The following is a 13,638-nucleotide window of genomic DNA, read 5'->3' on the forward strand; positions in this document are numbered from 1 at the left end:
TAGATAATTTTAAAAGGGTTGCTGAAATATGAACAGTAGTAATAAGTGATCCCCTTTTTTCTTTTCACATGCTGTAACCTTTTTATGCTGCCCTACTACATTTTGTGACTGTATAGTAGGACTGGGGTTGTCTTTGTCTTTACGGTGTATTTTTTTTTGTTTCGGAAAAAAATTGTTCAGTAAGCACCTTAACATGTTGTCTGGTTTGTTTTGGTATAAATACAGAATTTAATATCTTCCAAATCTAAAGGAGAGGATTCCAACAGATAACTGTAGTGACAGAAATGAATTGTTTTATTCACATCCTAAATTACCTTGAGGGAAACCATTTTTATGTATTCTTGATCTGATTAAGTATGTAATCTAGCAGTGTGCCTTTGCAAATAGTGTAGGTCTATAGATTATCTAAGGTAGACATTGTGGCAGAGTTATGTCACTTTATAGCTGGAAGGATCTTAAGAGATCATTTTCTCGGTAAAGTGAGATTAAAATAAAAGGCCGCTTAATTTAATAAGTATAGTTTCTTAATAAGTCTGGACTCGAGGCCTCGTTTTTCCTGTTCCTGGCTTAAAATCTGTAATAAGAATTTTGGTGTCATATTGTCAGTGTTGAAGCACTTGCAACCTGATATCCTGAAGACGGTTTTAGAACAGGAAGCTGGGAAATTTTTTGATGATACTTTACAAAAGGAAAGTTGTAGTTAGCTTTTATCCAACATCTCTGATTTCTAAAAACTGGACATCTGGTGCTCAGAAAGCTTATCCCTAACTGTTGGTTCTCTTTGAACATCTCTTCCTGTAATAGGAAGTTAATAAAACTGTGGTATCTCATCCTTCTCCCTTCAAAAAGAGGAAATTTATAACCCTGCTTTGAAGTAGTTTAATCTCCTTTTTGAAGAAAGTAGTTAAGATGTGTTGTACATGTGTGTAAATTTTATTTGAGAATGCTGTTCTGTATGGTATATCAATCCAGGAGTGGTGATCTTCAAAATAAATTATCCAGAAGCTGGGTGCTTATCCTTTTCTATGGAGTGCATATTAAATGATATGACATATTTCCACAGGTTAAAACTACTAGTTTGAATTAATAAAATAGTCCTGAAAGTTAAAATGAATTCATCTTTTTCTGTTGTGTTTCTGTGTTTATTAATACTATGCTATTAGTGTTTAAATAAAAAGTCATAATGTAAAAACTTTTTTTGTAGGATTATGCAAAAGAAAGATACGGAGTATCTTCAATGATACAATCACAAGAAAAACCAGGTTAGTAGTTATGTGATAATTTAAAAAGGCTTTTTTTACTTTCTAATTCCAGGAAAGCTCTTCATAAAGTTTTAAGTAAGGCTGACATAACTGAAAACATAACTCTGAAAAACTTAAATGGCAAACTTATGCCATTGTTGTTGTTTAGTTGCTAAGTCACCTCTGACTCTTTGAGACCCCATCCACTGTAGCCGGCCAGGCTCCTCTGTCCATGTCATTTCCCAGGCAAGAATGGAGTGGGTTGCCATTTCCTTCTCCAGGGCATCTTCCCAACCCAGGGATGGAACACACATCTCCTGCTTGGCAGGCAGATTCTTCACTACTGAGCCACCTTGAAAGTCCAAGCATATGCCATAACCCTGTGCAAATATTATCAATATAGGGTCCCTAATCTAGAAAAGGAAGAAAATACATTAAATTAGTATATTTTAAGGGGTAAATTATATTAGAAAGATATTCCTAAGTGATCATGTAAAAAGATTTGACTCTGGCCTAGGAGATAAAAGATAGTTAATAGTAGCTGCTTTCTTCATATGCAGCCTTTTTTGCATGCCTCATGAAGCTACCTCTTTTAGCACCCTCCTTATATAAATATTTCTTTGAAAATGATTTAATTGTTTCTCTCAGACCTGTAAGTTTGCTGTTTGTAAACATTTGTTTTCCTTTTATTGGTTTCTTTTTTGTTTGTGTCTATTTTTGTTCTCTTTTTTTCCCCCCTATTTTATATATGCAATTTCAACAAGTTTATCCTACTCAGCAATTTAACAATCATTTTTCTTCTGGTAGACACCCCAAAGCTTTCAAGCTTTGGTACACCTGCAGACCTTTAGGCTCTGGCCCATTGGAAGCACCAAGTACTGCTAATATATATGCCTGCCTATGAATTTTATGCTTTGAAAATAATATACCCCAGGTCAGTTTTAATTGTTATTTTAGATTTAACTCATTGCATGGTCGCAACATCACTTTTCCTCCCCAACTTTGTTGGGAAAATGTGCAATGAAAGACCAAAATAGGTTGCTGAGAATAAACCATTTCCAAAAGATAAAGCTAGTAAAGTAAAATAATTGAGTATAAAATGGGATAGAAGCAATATGCTATAGGAGAGGACTACTACCCCTGCCAGGACAAGCAGAAGAGGTCATGTGAGACTTTTTCTCAGCTTATCTGTCTTCCTGAACTGCACTTCGTTGAGCTCTAACATCAAAAATCTTACTGGAGTTTGACTCCTACATAAGCCTCAGTCACCCTTTGCCACAATTATTGTTCCCATTTAGCTATCAAATCCAGACTACTGTTATAACAGTAACTGTAACAGTTATAAGCTTTCCCTACCAAAAGAAAGGTTAAACTACCTATGTAATCTGATTACACTAAATAACAGCAAAATTCTACCCTTGGTTTTACCTCTGTTAAAATCAGAAAATTTTGTTCAATATAAAGTTATCTGTCTGCTTCCATTTCTGAGGTAGTAGGTTTTCAAATTGAAACCCTACTGCCACTAATCTTTGCCTTAGCCACTCATATTGGTGGGACTGTGACATGCACCTCAGCTATGTGTGGATACTTTAAAGGTTGAGAACGCCTATGCTACTTCATTGGAATGCCACATGAAAGAAGGGCCATTATTCTTTCTTTTCCAAAGTACTATTAAAATTACTGTAATCATGATGCTTACTAATAAGTCTATTCTTTTAGACTTATTGTTTTGTTTTGAATTTTGATTGTCTAGTAAGTTGTTTGGAGAAGGCAATGGCACCCCCACTCCAGTACTCTTGCCTGGAAAATCCCACAGACGGAGGAGCCTGCTGAGCTGCAGTCCATGGGGTCGCTAGGAGTTGGACACGACTGAGCAACTTTCCTTTCTGTTTTCACTTTCATGCATTGGAGAAGGAAATGGCAACCCAGTCCAGTGTTCTTGCCTGGAGAATCCCAGGGACGGGGGAGCCTGGTGGGCTGCCATCTCTGGGGTCGCACAGTCAGACATGACTGAAGCAACTTAGTAGCAGCAGCAGCAGGCAAGATATAGTATGTTGGTTTAGAATGGTGGCAGTGAAGATGAAAGAGAATTGGATAGGTTTTAGAGATATATTTAGTATAGTCAATTCATAAAACTTGAGGCAAATTGCATACAGAAGGTGATAGAGAAGGTGTTAACCCTTGTACAACGTGAGTAGGAATGTAAATTGGTTATAGCCACTATGGAAAACAGTACAGGGGTTCCTCAAAAAATTAAAAATAGAACTACCATATAATACAGCAGTTCCACTTCTGGGTATTTATCTGAAGAATATGAAAGTACTAATCAAAATATATGTGCACCCTTATGTTACTGCAGCATTTTTTCCAGTAGCCAAAATATGAAAATACGCTAAGTGCCTGTCGATAGAGAAATAGATAAGAAAGAAGACGTGGTATATTTGTGTGCCATTAAAAAAGGTGAAATCTTGCCTTTTGCAACAACATGGATGGAATACAAAAATTAATAAATAAGCAAACCAAACAACAAAACAGAGAGCAGAGTAGTGGTTACTAGAAGGAGCATGAGGGGAGGGTAAAAAGGGTAACAGGGTCAAATCGGTGGAAATGTTTGGAAACTAAACTTTTGGTGTTGAGCATACTGTTAAGTATATAGAAGCTGAAATACAATGTTAAACATATGAAGCATATGATGTTGTAAACCAATAAAAAGAAAAGCAAAAGAAAAGAGTGTTGCTAGAGATAAGAATCATTTAAGATAATATCAAGTACTTAATGTTAGCTGTCAAACAAAGTAATTTTGATCTTGATCTCTTTGTAAATTCTGAAGTACAAAATTGTTTCACTTTTCTACTACAGATCGAGTTTTGGTTCGAATTAGTGATTTGACAGTGCAAAAAGCTGGTGAAGTTGTTTGGGTGCGTGCAAGGGTTCATACAAGCAGAGCTAAAGGTAAGATCGATTAGATGGTTACAGGTCTTTCGGTAATCACTGAATTTTTCTTTTGCAATTTCTCACAAGGCAAGGCAGATCTTTAAAAACAAAATAGAAACACCTGTTTTCCTTCTTAAATCAATGTAAAATATTCAGTTCAGTACAGTCACTCAGTCATGTCCGACTCTTTGCACGCCAGGCCTCCCTGTCCGTCACCAACTCCCGGACTTCACCCAAACTCATGTGCATTGAGTTGATGATGCCATCCAGCCATCTCATCCTCTGTCTTCCCCTTCTCCTCCTGTCCCCAATCCCTCCCAGCATCAGGGTCTTTTTCAGTGAGTCAGCTCTTCGCATGAGGTTGCCAAAGTATTGGAGTTTTGGCCTCAACATCAGTCATTCCAATGAACACCCAGGACTGGTCTCCTTTAGGATGGACTGGTTGGATCTCCTTGCAGTCCAAGGGACTCTCAAGAGTCTTCTCCAGCACCACAGTTCAAAAGCATCAATTCTTTGGTGCTCAGCTTTCTTCACAGTCCAACTCTCACATCTATACATGACCACTGGAAAGACCAAAGCCTTGACCAGATGGACCTTTGTTGGCAAAGTAATGTCTCTGCTTTGTAATATGCTGTCTAGGTTGGTAATAACTTTCCTTCCAAAGAGTAAGCGTCTTTTAATTTCATGGCTGCAGTCACCATCTGCAGTGATTTTGGAGCCCCCAAAAATAAAGTCTGACACTGTTTCCCCATCTATTTCCCATGAAGTAATGAGACCAGATGCCATGATCTTAGTTTTCTGAATGTTGAGCTTTAAGCCAACTTTTTCACTCCTCTTTCACTTTCACGGCTAATTTTAGGTTCTTATCAGATATTCTTAATTTGGACTTTCCATCATCAAAAAGTCTACAAACAATAAATGCTGGAGAAGGTGTGGAGAAAAGGGAACCCTTTTGCACTGTTGGTGGGAATATAAATTGATACAGCCACTAAGAAAGACAGTATGGAGATTTCCTTAAAAAACTAGGATTAAAGCCACCATATGACCCAGCAGTCCCACTCCTAGGTATATACCCTGAGGAAACCAAAATTGAAAAAGATAGATACACCCCAATGTTCATTGCAGCACTATTTATAATACCTAGAACATGGAAGCAACCTAGATGTCCATCAACAAATGAATGGATAAAGAAGTTGTGGTTCATCTACAAACGAATATTACTCAGCCATAAAAAGACACATTTGAGTCCGTTCTAATGAGGTGGATGAATCTAGAGACTATTACACAGAGTGAAGTAAATCAGAAAGAAAAATAAATATCATATACTAACTCATATATATGGAATCTAGAAATATGGTACTGATGAATTTATTTACAAGGCAGCAGTGGAGAAACAGAATAGACTTCTGGACACAGGGAGAGGGGAGGAGAGGGTGAGATATAAGGAGAGAGTAAAATGAAAACTTACATTACCATATGTAAAATACATAGCCAATGGGAATTTGCTATATGTCTCAGGGAACTCAAACAGGGTCTCTGTATCAACCTAGAGGGGTGGGATGTGGAGGGAGATGGGAGGGGAAGGTCAAGAGGGAGGGGACATATATACACCTACCGCTGATTGATGTTGATGTTTGACAGAAAACAAAACTCTTTGAAGCAATTATCCTTCAATTAAAAAAAAATAATAATAATAATTTGGCCTTAAAACTCAGGTGAAATCTAAAACTTTAAGGTACTTTTCTAGAACCTCTCAGAAGTTTGATTTTTTTGAAGTAAAGAGTGTTTTTGAGAAGTTTTTCATTTGTTAATATGAAAATATTCTAACATTTGTAATATTTACATAAGGAGAGAGGTAGAAGAGAGATACAGGTAGCCTGAGTTGTCAGGTAGCCGCTGGCTACATTTAGCTGTTAAAATTGAAATTCTGTAGCTCAGACATCAGCTGTATTTTGAGTGCTTAGTAGCCAGAGTGGTTAGTGGCTTCATATTGAACAGACAGGACAAATATAAAATATTTTTATCATTGTAAAAACTTCTGTTAGACAGTGCTAAGAATTTAGCATTAACAACAGAAAAGAAATACTAGGGGAGTTTGAACAAACGTCAATTTCTTATGGAAACTAGTGTTCCAAATTGCCTGAAAGTATTAGTGATTCTTATTAGTTTATAACTTTATGCTTTTAGACACTTTTTCACCCTTGATCATCCCCACAAACTTGTGAAATAGGTAGAATAGGCATTGCTATTCCTTATAAGTGAGGAGAGTAAGGCTCAGAATGATAAAGCTACTTGCCCTAATTCTCATAGTAACTGGTGGAATATGAACAGAATTCAGAAGCTTTTTAGGACACCTTCTGTTGCCCTAGCACTTAATTACTTCTATACTATGTAATACATTCTGTGTTACAACACTTCTTTTTATTTTTAAATATTTATTATCGAATTAATATAGGCCTATTATTTTAAAAATTCCAACATTTTATACATATATATCTTATAGTCTTAGAATCACTTCTATTAAGAATTTGTCTATTCTTTCAGTATCCTCCCCCACATAGATGACTACTACTGGACTTTGAGAAAAATCCTGGTAGAATTTTAACTTTTTAAAGAAATGTTGATTTGCCTTCATGAAAGGTTGGGCCATTTATTCTACCAGCAATAATCACACTGTATTGTAATCCTTCATTTATTTTCTCCCATTAGACGAGGAACCTTTGTTCTGTCCAAATTGGCACCTTGTTTCCTAAACAGTTATTTAGCAAATTAAAAGATGGAGTGCATGCTACATGTAATCCTGAACCAACAGTACTTCCCTCCACACTCAACCAAAAAATAGAACAGTTTGAATATGAAAAAAGACAACTACAGTGAATTCAAACACATCAGATATGTTTAAATCCATGTTTATAATGATGCTAAGGCAAACAAACGGAAAATCTAGTTGGTCATGACTGGAAGTGTCATTTCTGTATGAATTGTATATCACTGACTAATCAAATACTAGGTATGGGGAGGTGTCCCTTTAGAGAAGTATCTAGCCAATAAAATGAAGAATATTAGAACATTGTTATTTTGCCCCCAGTGAATTATCTGGGTATTGATCATCAGTGATTGCTAACAACATACAATAGAGAGACAACCAGAATATTTTATGTCTATGAGAGAATACACCACCACCCAATGAAATAGTCTTACCCAAAAAGTTATACCCACATCTCGTTAAGCCTGTAGATCTAACTACCAAATTACAGGAAAGTTGTAGGACAAAGGAACATGTTAAACGACAATGGGGATACAGGCAGCAAAATCTAGACTGTAGTAAACTACGAGGCAAAAAAGGCCTGATCTCTTCAAGAAATAAATTGAACCAGGAGGAGGAGCCTATGGATTAAAACAGATCTATCTCTCAACTAATCACTTATTTAGATCCTAATTTAAATATATAGTTGAAAAGGGACTGAGACTGTTGAATATTTGAACATTGACTAGGTATTTGGTGTTAAAAAATTGTTCATTTTTTGAAGTTGAGATAATACTGTTGTAATGTTTCTTTTAAAAAGACATCTCTTACGGATCCATACCAAATTATATATGGATGAAATAATAGAGAGTTTGCAGGAGTTTGCTTCAAAATAGTACAGAAATTGAGGGATAAGGCTGAAACAAATGGCCATGAATTGATAATTATTGAGGTACATGAGGATTATAGGTAGGCATTGCTAACATTTACAAATAATCATTTTGTTCTTTTCTTTCAAATGTTTATCTCATTTGTTGTTTCTTTCTGCAATAATTAGTAGATTCCCCAGTTTTGCAAGGATTCTCACAATGAATAATTTTTCAAACAGTAGAGGTATAAACTCCTGCTGATTTATCATGTCTTTAGGTGTTCTGCATACAGTGTTACTAGGAAACAGTACCAAAGTTTAAAAAGTAGGTTAGAAGAAGTTTTCATCTAGTCCAAGTTTTCTGTCTCAGGAATAGGTGTTAAATTTTATCATTCCTTTTCCAGAAAAAATTTCCCCTCAAAATATCATTGTGTTGAGCATATTTTTATAGAGATTCAGTATACTCTCCTGTTTGTTTTTTTGTTTGTTGGAAATAATCAGTTGATCTTCATTATTCACAGATTGTATATTTGCAAATTCACCTACTATAACATGTATTTGTAACCCCAAAATCAACACTTGGAGAGCTTTCACTGTCATTCACAGATGTACCAGATATTCACATGAGCAGTGGTGAGAAATTTGAGTCTCCTAATACAACATTATCAGCTGAGGTTAAACACAGTGAAGCTCTGCCTTGTATCAGCTCTCGCAAACAGGTGTCCTCTTTGCAGTCTATTCAGTGCTACATTCTTGACAGTTTTCTGCTTTATTTTGGTAATCTAACTGTTTAAAATTGCCTCTGAAGCACAGTGCTGAAGTGTTCTCTGGTATTCCTAAATAAAGGAGAGCCCATAATATATATTATGGAGAAAATATGAATTATTAATAGCTAAGTTTTGTCTCAGCATGAGTTATAGTGTTGTTGGACATGAGTTCTATGTTAATGAATCAACAATATATACTAAATAAGGTGTCTTTAAACAGAAATACACACAACTGATTTATGTATTGTTGGACTAATAAAAATACCATGACCAGACGTGCACAGAAACCTCACTCTATATTTCCCCTAGGAGCAGTGGTTCAGTACTTGCTAATTCATTGTTCCTGGTGACTTTATAAAATGTGTGCGTATGGTCAGTTATTCAGTCATGTCTGACTCTTTGCAACCCCATGAAAAACATATAAAACCACAAGTAGCTAGAACCAACTGTATGTAATTGTATTGGTTTACAATAATGGATTTCTTAATGTTGAGCCATTTTTGGATTCTTGTAATAAACTGAATTTGGTAAAGGAGTGGATAGTATTTTTTTAGAATAGTACTAAGCTAAATTTCAGTAATTTTGTTTTTGAATTTTCATTAATCTGGTTTTTATAATTTTTACTTAGAAGATCCTACTTTGTTTTTAAGTTCGGATACGTGTGTGTGTGTAAGTTGTAAGTTAACCAGGTAATACGTTAATGTTTTCACATGGATTTTTCAAAGAGTACAAATAATATCTTCCTTTTTCTTCTCTACTGCGTATCCTTTGCCCCAGCCTTTGCCATTAATTCTTAATAGTTTGTCAGTGTCTTCCCCGCCAAATCTTTATTTTTAATGCACATATGCATACACATACATACATATATGATTTTGTTTTGTATGTGTTTTAATTTGTCTTATGTAGATGATACTATATTTATACATGGTTTCTATACCTTTTTTTTTTTTTTCAGTTAACAATGTTTCTTGGAGATACTTCCATGATATCGGTTACAGATCTACATTAGGCAGTATTTCTCCAAAGTATTAAATTGCTGGGTTGAAGGGTTGGCATATGCATATTAAAATTTTCCAGTACCAGATTACACTCCTGAAATGCTATACTCAGTTATATTCCCCCAAGTGTGTGACAGTACCACTTGCTTCACACTCTTGGCAGTAATGATTGTCAGTGCTTTTTATTTCTGATAAGATTATTTGAAAAAGATAAATCTTTGAATTTCAGAATCCTGGTTGCTGCTACTCCCTTCTTCCTTACATGGAAAATTTATAATGACAATAAATATGACTGATTAGGAATCATTCATGTGTTTTAACTCCAGAAGTAGTAGCACATTAAAATTGGACTTAGAAAAACTACAAATGCTGTCAGTTTCAAGTAAAGTGCTGAAAAACCATGAATAAGGAAATTAAAGTGTCAAAAATATGACAGCTAGAATTCTGTTGGGGGGGGAGCCTTTAGTCTGTTTATATAACAAATATTTGTATATTTTTCTCCTCAAATTAAGAGCAGTATTTTACGTATTTTTAAAGATTACAAATCAGATTTCTCACAATAGGTTTATGTATCAAATCCCTAAAATCAAGAGTTTTATATAGAAGTAAGGGGAAGTTTTTAATTCTTAATGAAACATTTAGCATTAGTTTCTTTGATTGTGAAAGCTTAAGTGCTTATTGAAAGTAATTGAAATGGCTGATTCATGTGAATGTATGGCAGAAACCACCACAATATTGTAAAGTAATTAGCCTCCAATTAAAATAAATTAATCAATATAAATCCTTGAAATGAAAGTAATTGAAATATGTATGATTCCTTTCAAATTTTATACATACTGCATGAAGTCATTGGCCCAAGATTATTCTTCCTAAAACCTTAACTTATACTTTCAAAAGAGCTGATTTATTTAGGTGGTCAGAGAGAATTTTTATTTGTTGTTGTATTTAGTCAGTAAGTCTTGTCCGACCCTTCGCCACCTTCTGTGGACTATAGCCCACAAGGCTTCTCTGTCCATGGGATTTTCCAGGCAAAAATACTGGAGTGGGTTGCCATTTCCTTCTCCAGGAGATCTTCCTGACCAAGGGATCAAACCCACATCTCCTGCATTGACAGGTGTATTTTTACCACTGAGTCACCAGAGAAACCCTTAGAATTTTTAATACCAAGAATCAAAACCTCAACTTATATCCATATAAGAATATTTCAGGGAAAATAATAAATGGAAAGTATTTTAAAACATATAGGTCTTTGTGGTTTATTCCATAATTGATTAACATAAGCAGTGAAGGAAGATGTTAATGTTGGGTGTTAGGAAGTGAACATACATCATCTAATAAATTCAGGAGCTTGGCAAGCTAAAGGACAGTAGGAATAGATGAAAACTAAGATTGCCTCACATCTTTGATAACTGGTTCTTCCACCAAGGCTTACTTCTTTATTGAGCCATCACTGAAGTGGAGATAAGAGTAAACCTTTTGTCTTGACTATGTACCATGTTTGTTCTTCAGCTTAGAAATAAAGATTGCACTTGATGCTATAAAGGAAGGTTTCCAACTTTACACTTTTCTAAAACGGGCTTCTTCTGTAAATTTAAGAAACTGCTTCTTCTAAAAACTTAAGAATAAAAGTACAACACAAATTTTTAACTGCTGAGGACTGAAAATATTTAAAAATAGTGAATTCATTTTGTTGTTTTGAACACTGACTTTTCCTTTCTATAAACTCACTTCTGCTGGGGCATTCCATGAAGAAAGATAAATTGTTCAGTCACTCAGTCATCTCTAGACTCTGCAACCCCATGGACTACAGCATTCCAGGCTTCCCTCTCCCTTCACTATCTCCCAGTTTGCTCAAACTCATCCATTGAGTCATGACGCCATCCAACATCTCATTCTCCCTTGTTCCCTTCTCCTCCTGCCTTCAGTCTTTCCCAGCATTAGGGTCATATAGCAATTGATTAATCTGTCATATAAAGTTCTTGTATTAACTTAAGTAATGAGAACTCTTTGCTAAACTGAGAAATTATGTAATTGCTTCTTAGAATAAAAAATAATGTATTGCTATAGTAAAAATTAACATCCTATAGTTCAGAAAGATGTAAGATGAACATTAGAGCTACACTATGATCCAGCAATCCCACACCTGGGCATGTATCCAGAAAAGACAAAAACTAGTTCATAAAGATAGATACACGAACCCCATTGTTCATAAGCGGCACTGTTTACAATAAGTAAGACACGGAAGCAGCCTAAGTGGCCATCACCAGATGAATGGATAAAGAAGATGTGCCATTTATCTACCTATCTGTTTTATGTATCTACCTGTCTCTACTTTGCTGTACACCTGAAATTAACACAGTGTTGTAAATCAACTATTCTTCAGTTTTTAAAAAGGAAGAAAAATAAAAATATCACAAATCTAGCTCCAGTCTATTCCTCTCCCCACCCCTCAAAAAACCGGTTTTGTTTCTTGTGTATTCTCTCAGGAAGAAAAGTGCATTTACAAGTATGAGCATATCCTTTGTTTTTAAATTTGTGTAAAAGGAGTCACACACACTCACACACCAGTGTATAGGAAAATGCCTTTTAGGACATTGAACTGAGCAGATCACGCTGTGCAGTGTATCACTGACCAGAGTCAAAGAAAGAACAATTTAGTTTACTAACACCTTTCAAGAACTTGGTGTCAAAAGCACTTGATAGAGGGGGTCTGAGTGGACAGCTCTGTTTACCAGGAAACCAGTACTGATTTTTTAAGTCTTTTAAAAATCTTTTTGAATGTACCATCAAGGTTCTAGTATTTGAAAGTGCTTTGAACACAGAAAACTTGGGACCATAGCATTAGAGTCATATGTAGATCTGTTCTACTAGTGAAAATTACATAGATATGGGGTGATGTTAAACCTTATTTCTTTTATTTAAATAATGCTATAATGAACAGCTTTGTCAGTAAGACGTTCCCTATTTAATTTTCTTAACATACATTCTAAGAAACATATTTTTTGAATCAGAATGTTTTAAGCCCATTGCCAAATTGATCTCTGAAAGCATTGTACAAGCCTATCTTGCTATGGACAAGTTATGAAGGAACGGTTTTCACTTAATTCTTCTGAACATTGAATAATAGTGTATATTTTTAAATTTATTCTAGTATGAGAGGTATGTGTCGTAATCCGTATTTGTTTCAACTTACAATAGTTTCATTTCCAGTAACATTTTTCTCCTTATGTTTACTTCAGTTCAATTCAGTTGCTCAGTCGTGTCTGACTCTTTGCAACCCCATGAACCGCAGCACACCAGGCCTCCCTGTCTGTCACCAACTCCCGGAGTCCACCCAAACCCATGTCCATTGAGTCGATGATGCCATCCAATCATCTCATCCTCTTTCATCCCCTTCTCCTCCTGCCCTCAATCTTTCCCAGCATCAGGGTCTTTTCCAATGAATCAGCTCTTCACATCAGGTGGCCAAAGTATTGGAGTTTCAGCCTCAACATCAGTCCTTCCAATGAACACCCAGGACTGGTCTCCTTTAGGGTGGACTGGTTGGATCTCCTTGCAGTCCAAGGGACTCTCAAGAGTCTTCTCCAACACCACAGTTCAAAAGCATCAATTCTTCGGCGCTCAGCTTTCTTCACAGTCCAACTCTCACATCCATACATGACCATTGGAAAAACCATAGCCTTGACTAGACGGACCTTTGTTGAGAAAGTAATGTCTCTGCTTTTTAATACGCTGTCTAGGTTGGTCATAACTTTCCTTCCAAGGAGTAAGCGTCTTTTAATTTCATGGCTGCAGTCACCATCTGCAGTGATTTTGGAGCCCAGAAAAATAAAGTCAGCCACTGTTTCCACTGTTTCCCCGTCTATCTGCCATGAATACTTACTAGGGTGTTTTTCTTTTAGATTATTTGTTCTAGTCCATTACCCATTGGGATCTCAGTGTTCTTTACTTATACATCTTTAAGATCTTTATGTATTAAAGATATTAACTCATATAAGTTATATGTCATTCGTAGATATTTTTCCCAGAGTGGTTTTTTAATTTTTATGCATAGGCATTTCTATAATTTTCAAACTTAGAAAGT

At 35.6% G+C, this 13,638-nt stretch overlaps 1 protein-coding gene across 1 annotated transcript in view; it reads left to right on the forward strand.

The window, feature by feature from the left end:
* Positions 1-13,638, forward strand: part of DARS (aspartyl-tRNA synthetase) — a 67,193-nt gene that overhangs the window by 1,097 nt on the left and 52,458 nt on the right. Inside the window, exons 2-3 of the mRNA XM_027561772.1 lie at positions 1,205-1,262; positions 4,101-4,193. Coding sequence (XP_027417573.1) covers positions 1,205-1,262; positions 4,101-4,193 — 151 coding nt within the window. The remainder of the gene's footprint in view (positions 1-1,204; positions 1,263-4,100; positions 4,194-13,638) is intronic.

The sequence above is a fragment of the Bos indicus x Bos taurus genome, chromosome 2, assembly GCF_003369695.1.
Source record: "Bos indicus x Bos taurus breed Angus x Brahman F1 hybrid chromosome 2, Bos_hybrid_MaternalHap_v2.0, whole genome shotgun sequence".
Lineage (NCBI taxonomy): Eukaryota > Metazoa > Chordata > Mammalia > Artiodactyla > Bovidae > Bos > Bos indicus x Bos taurus.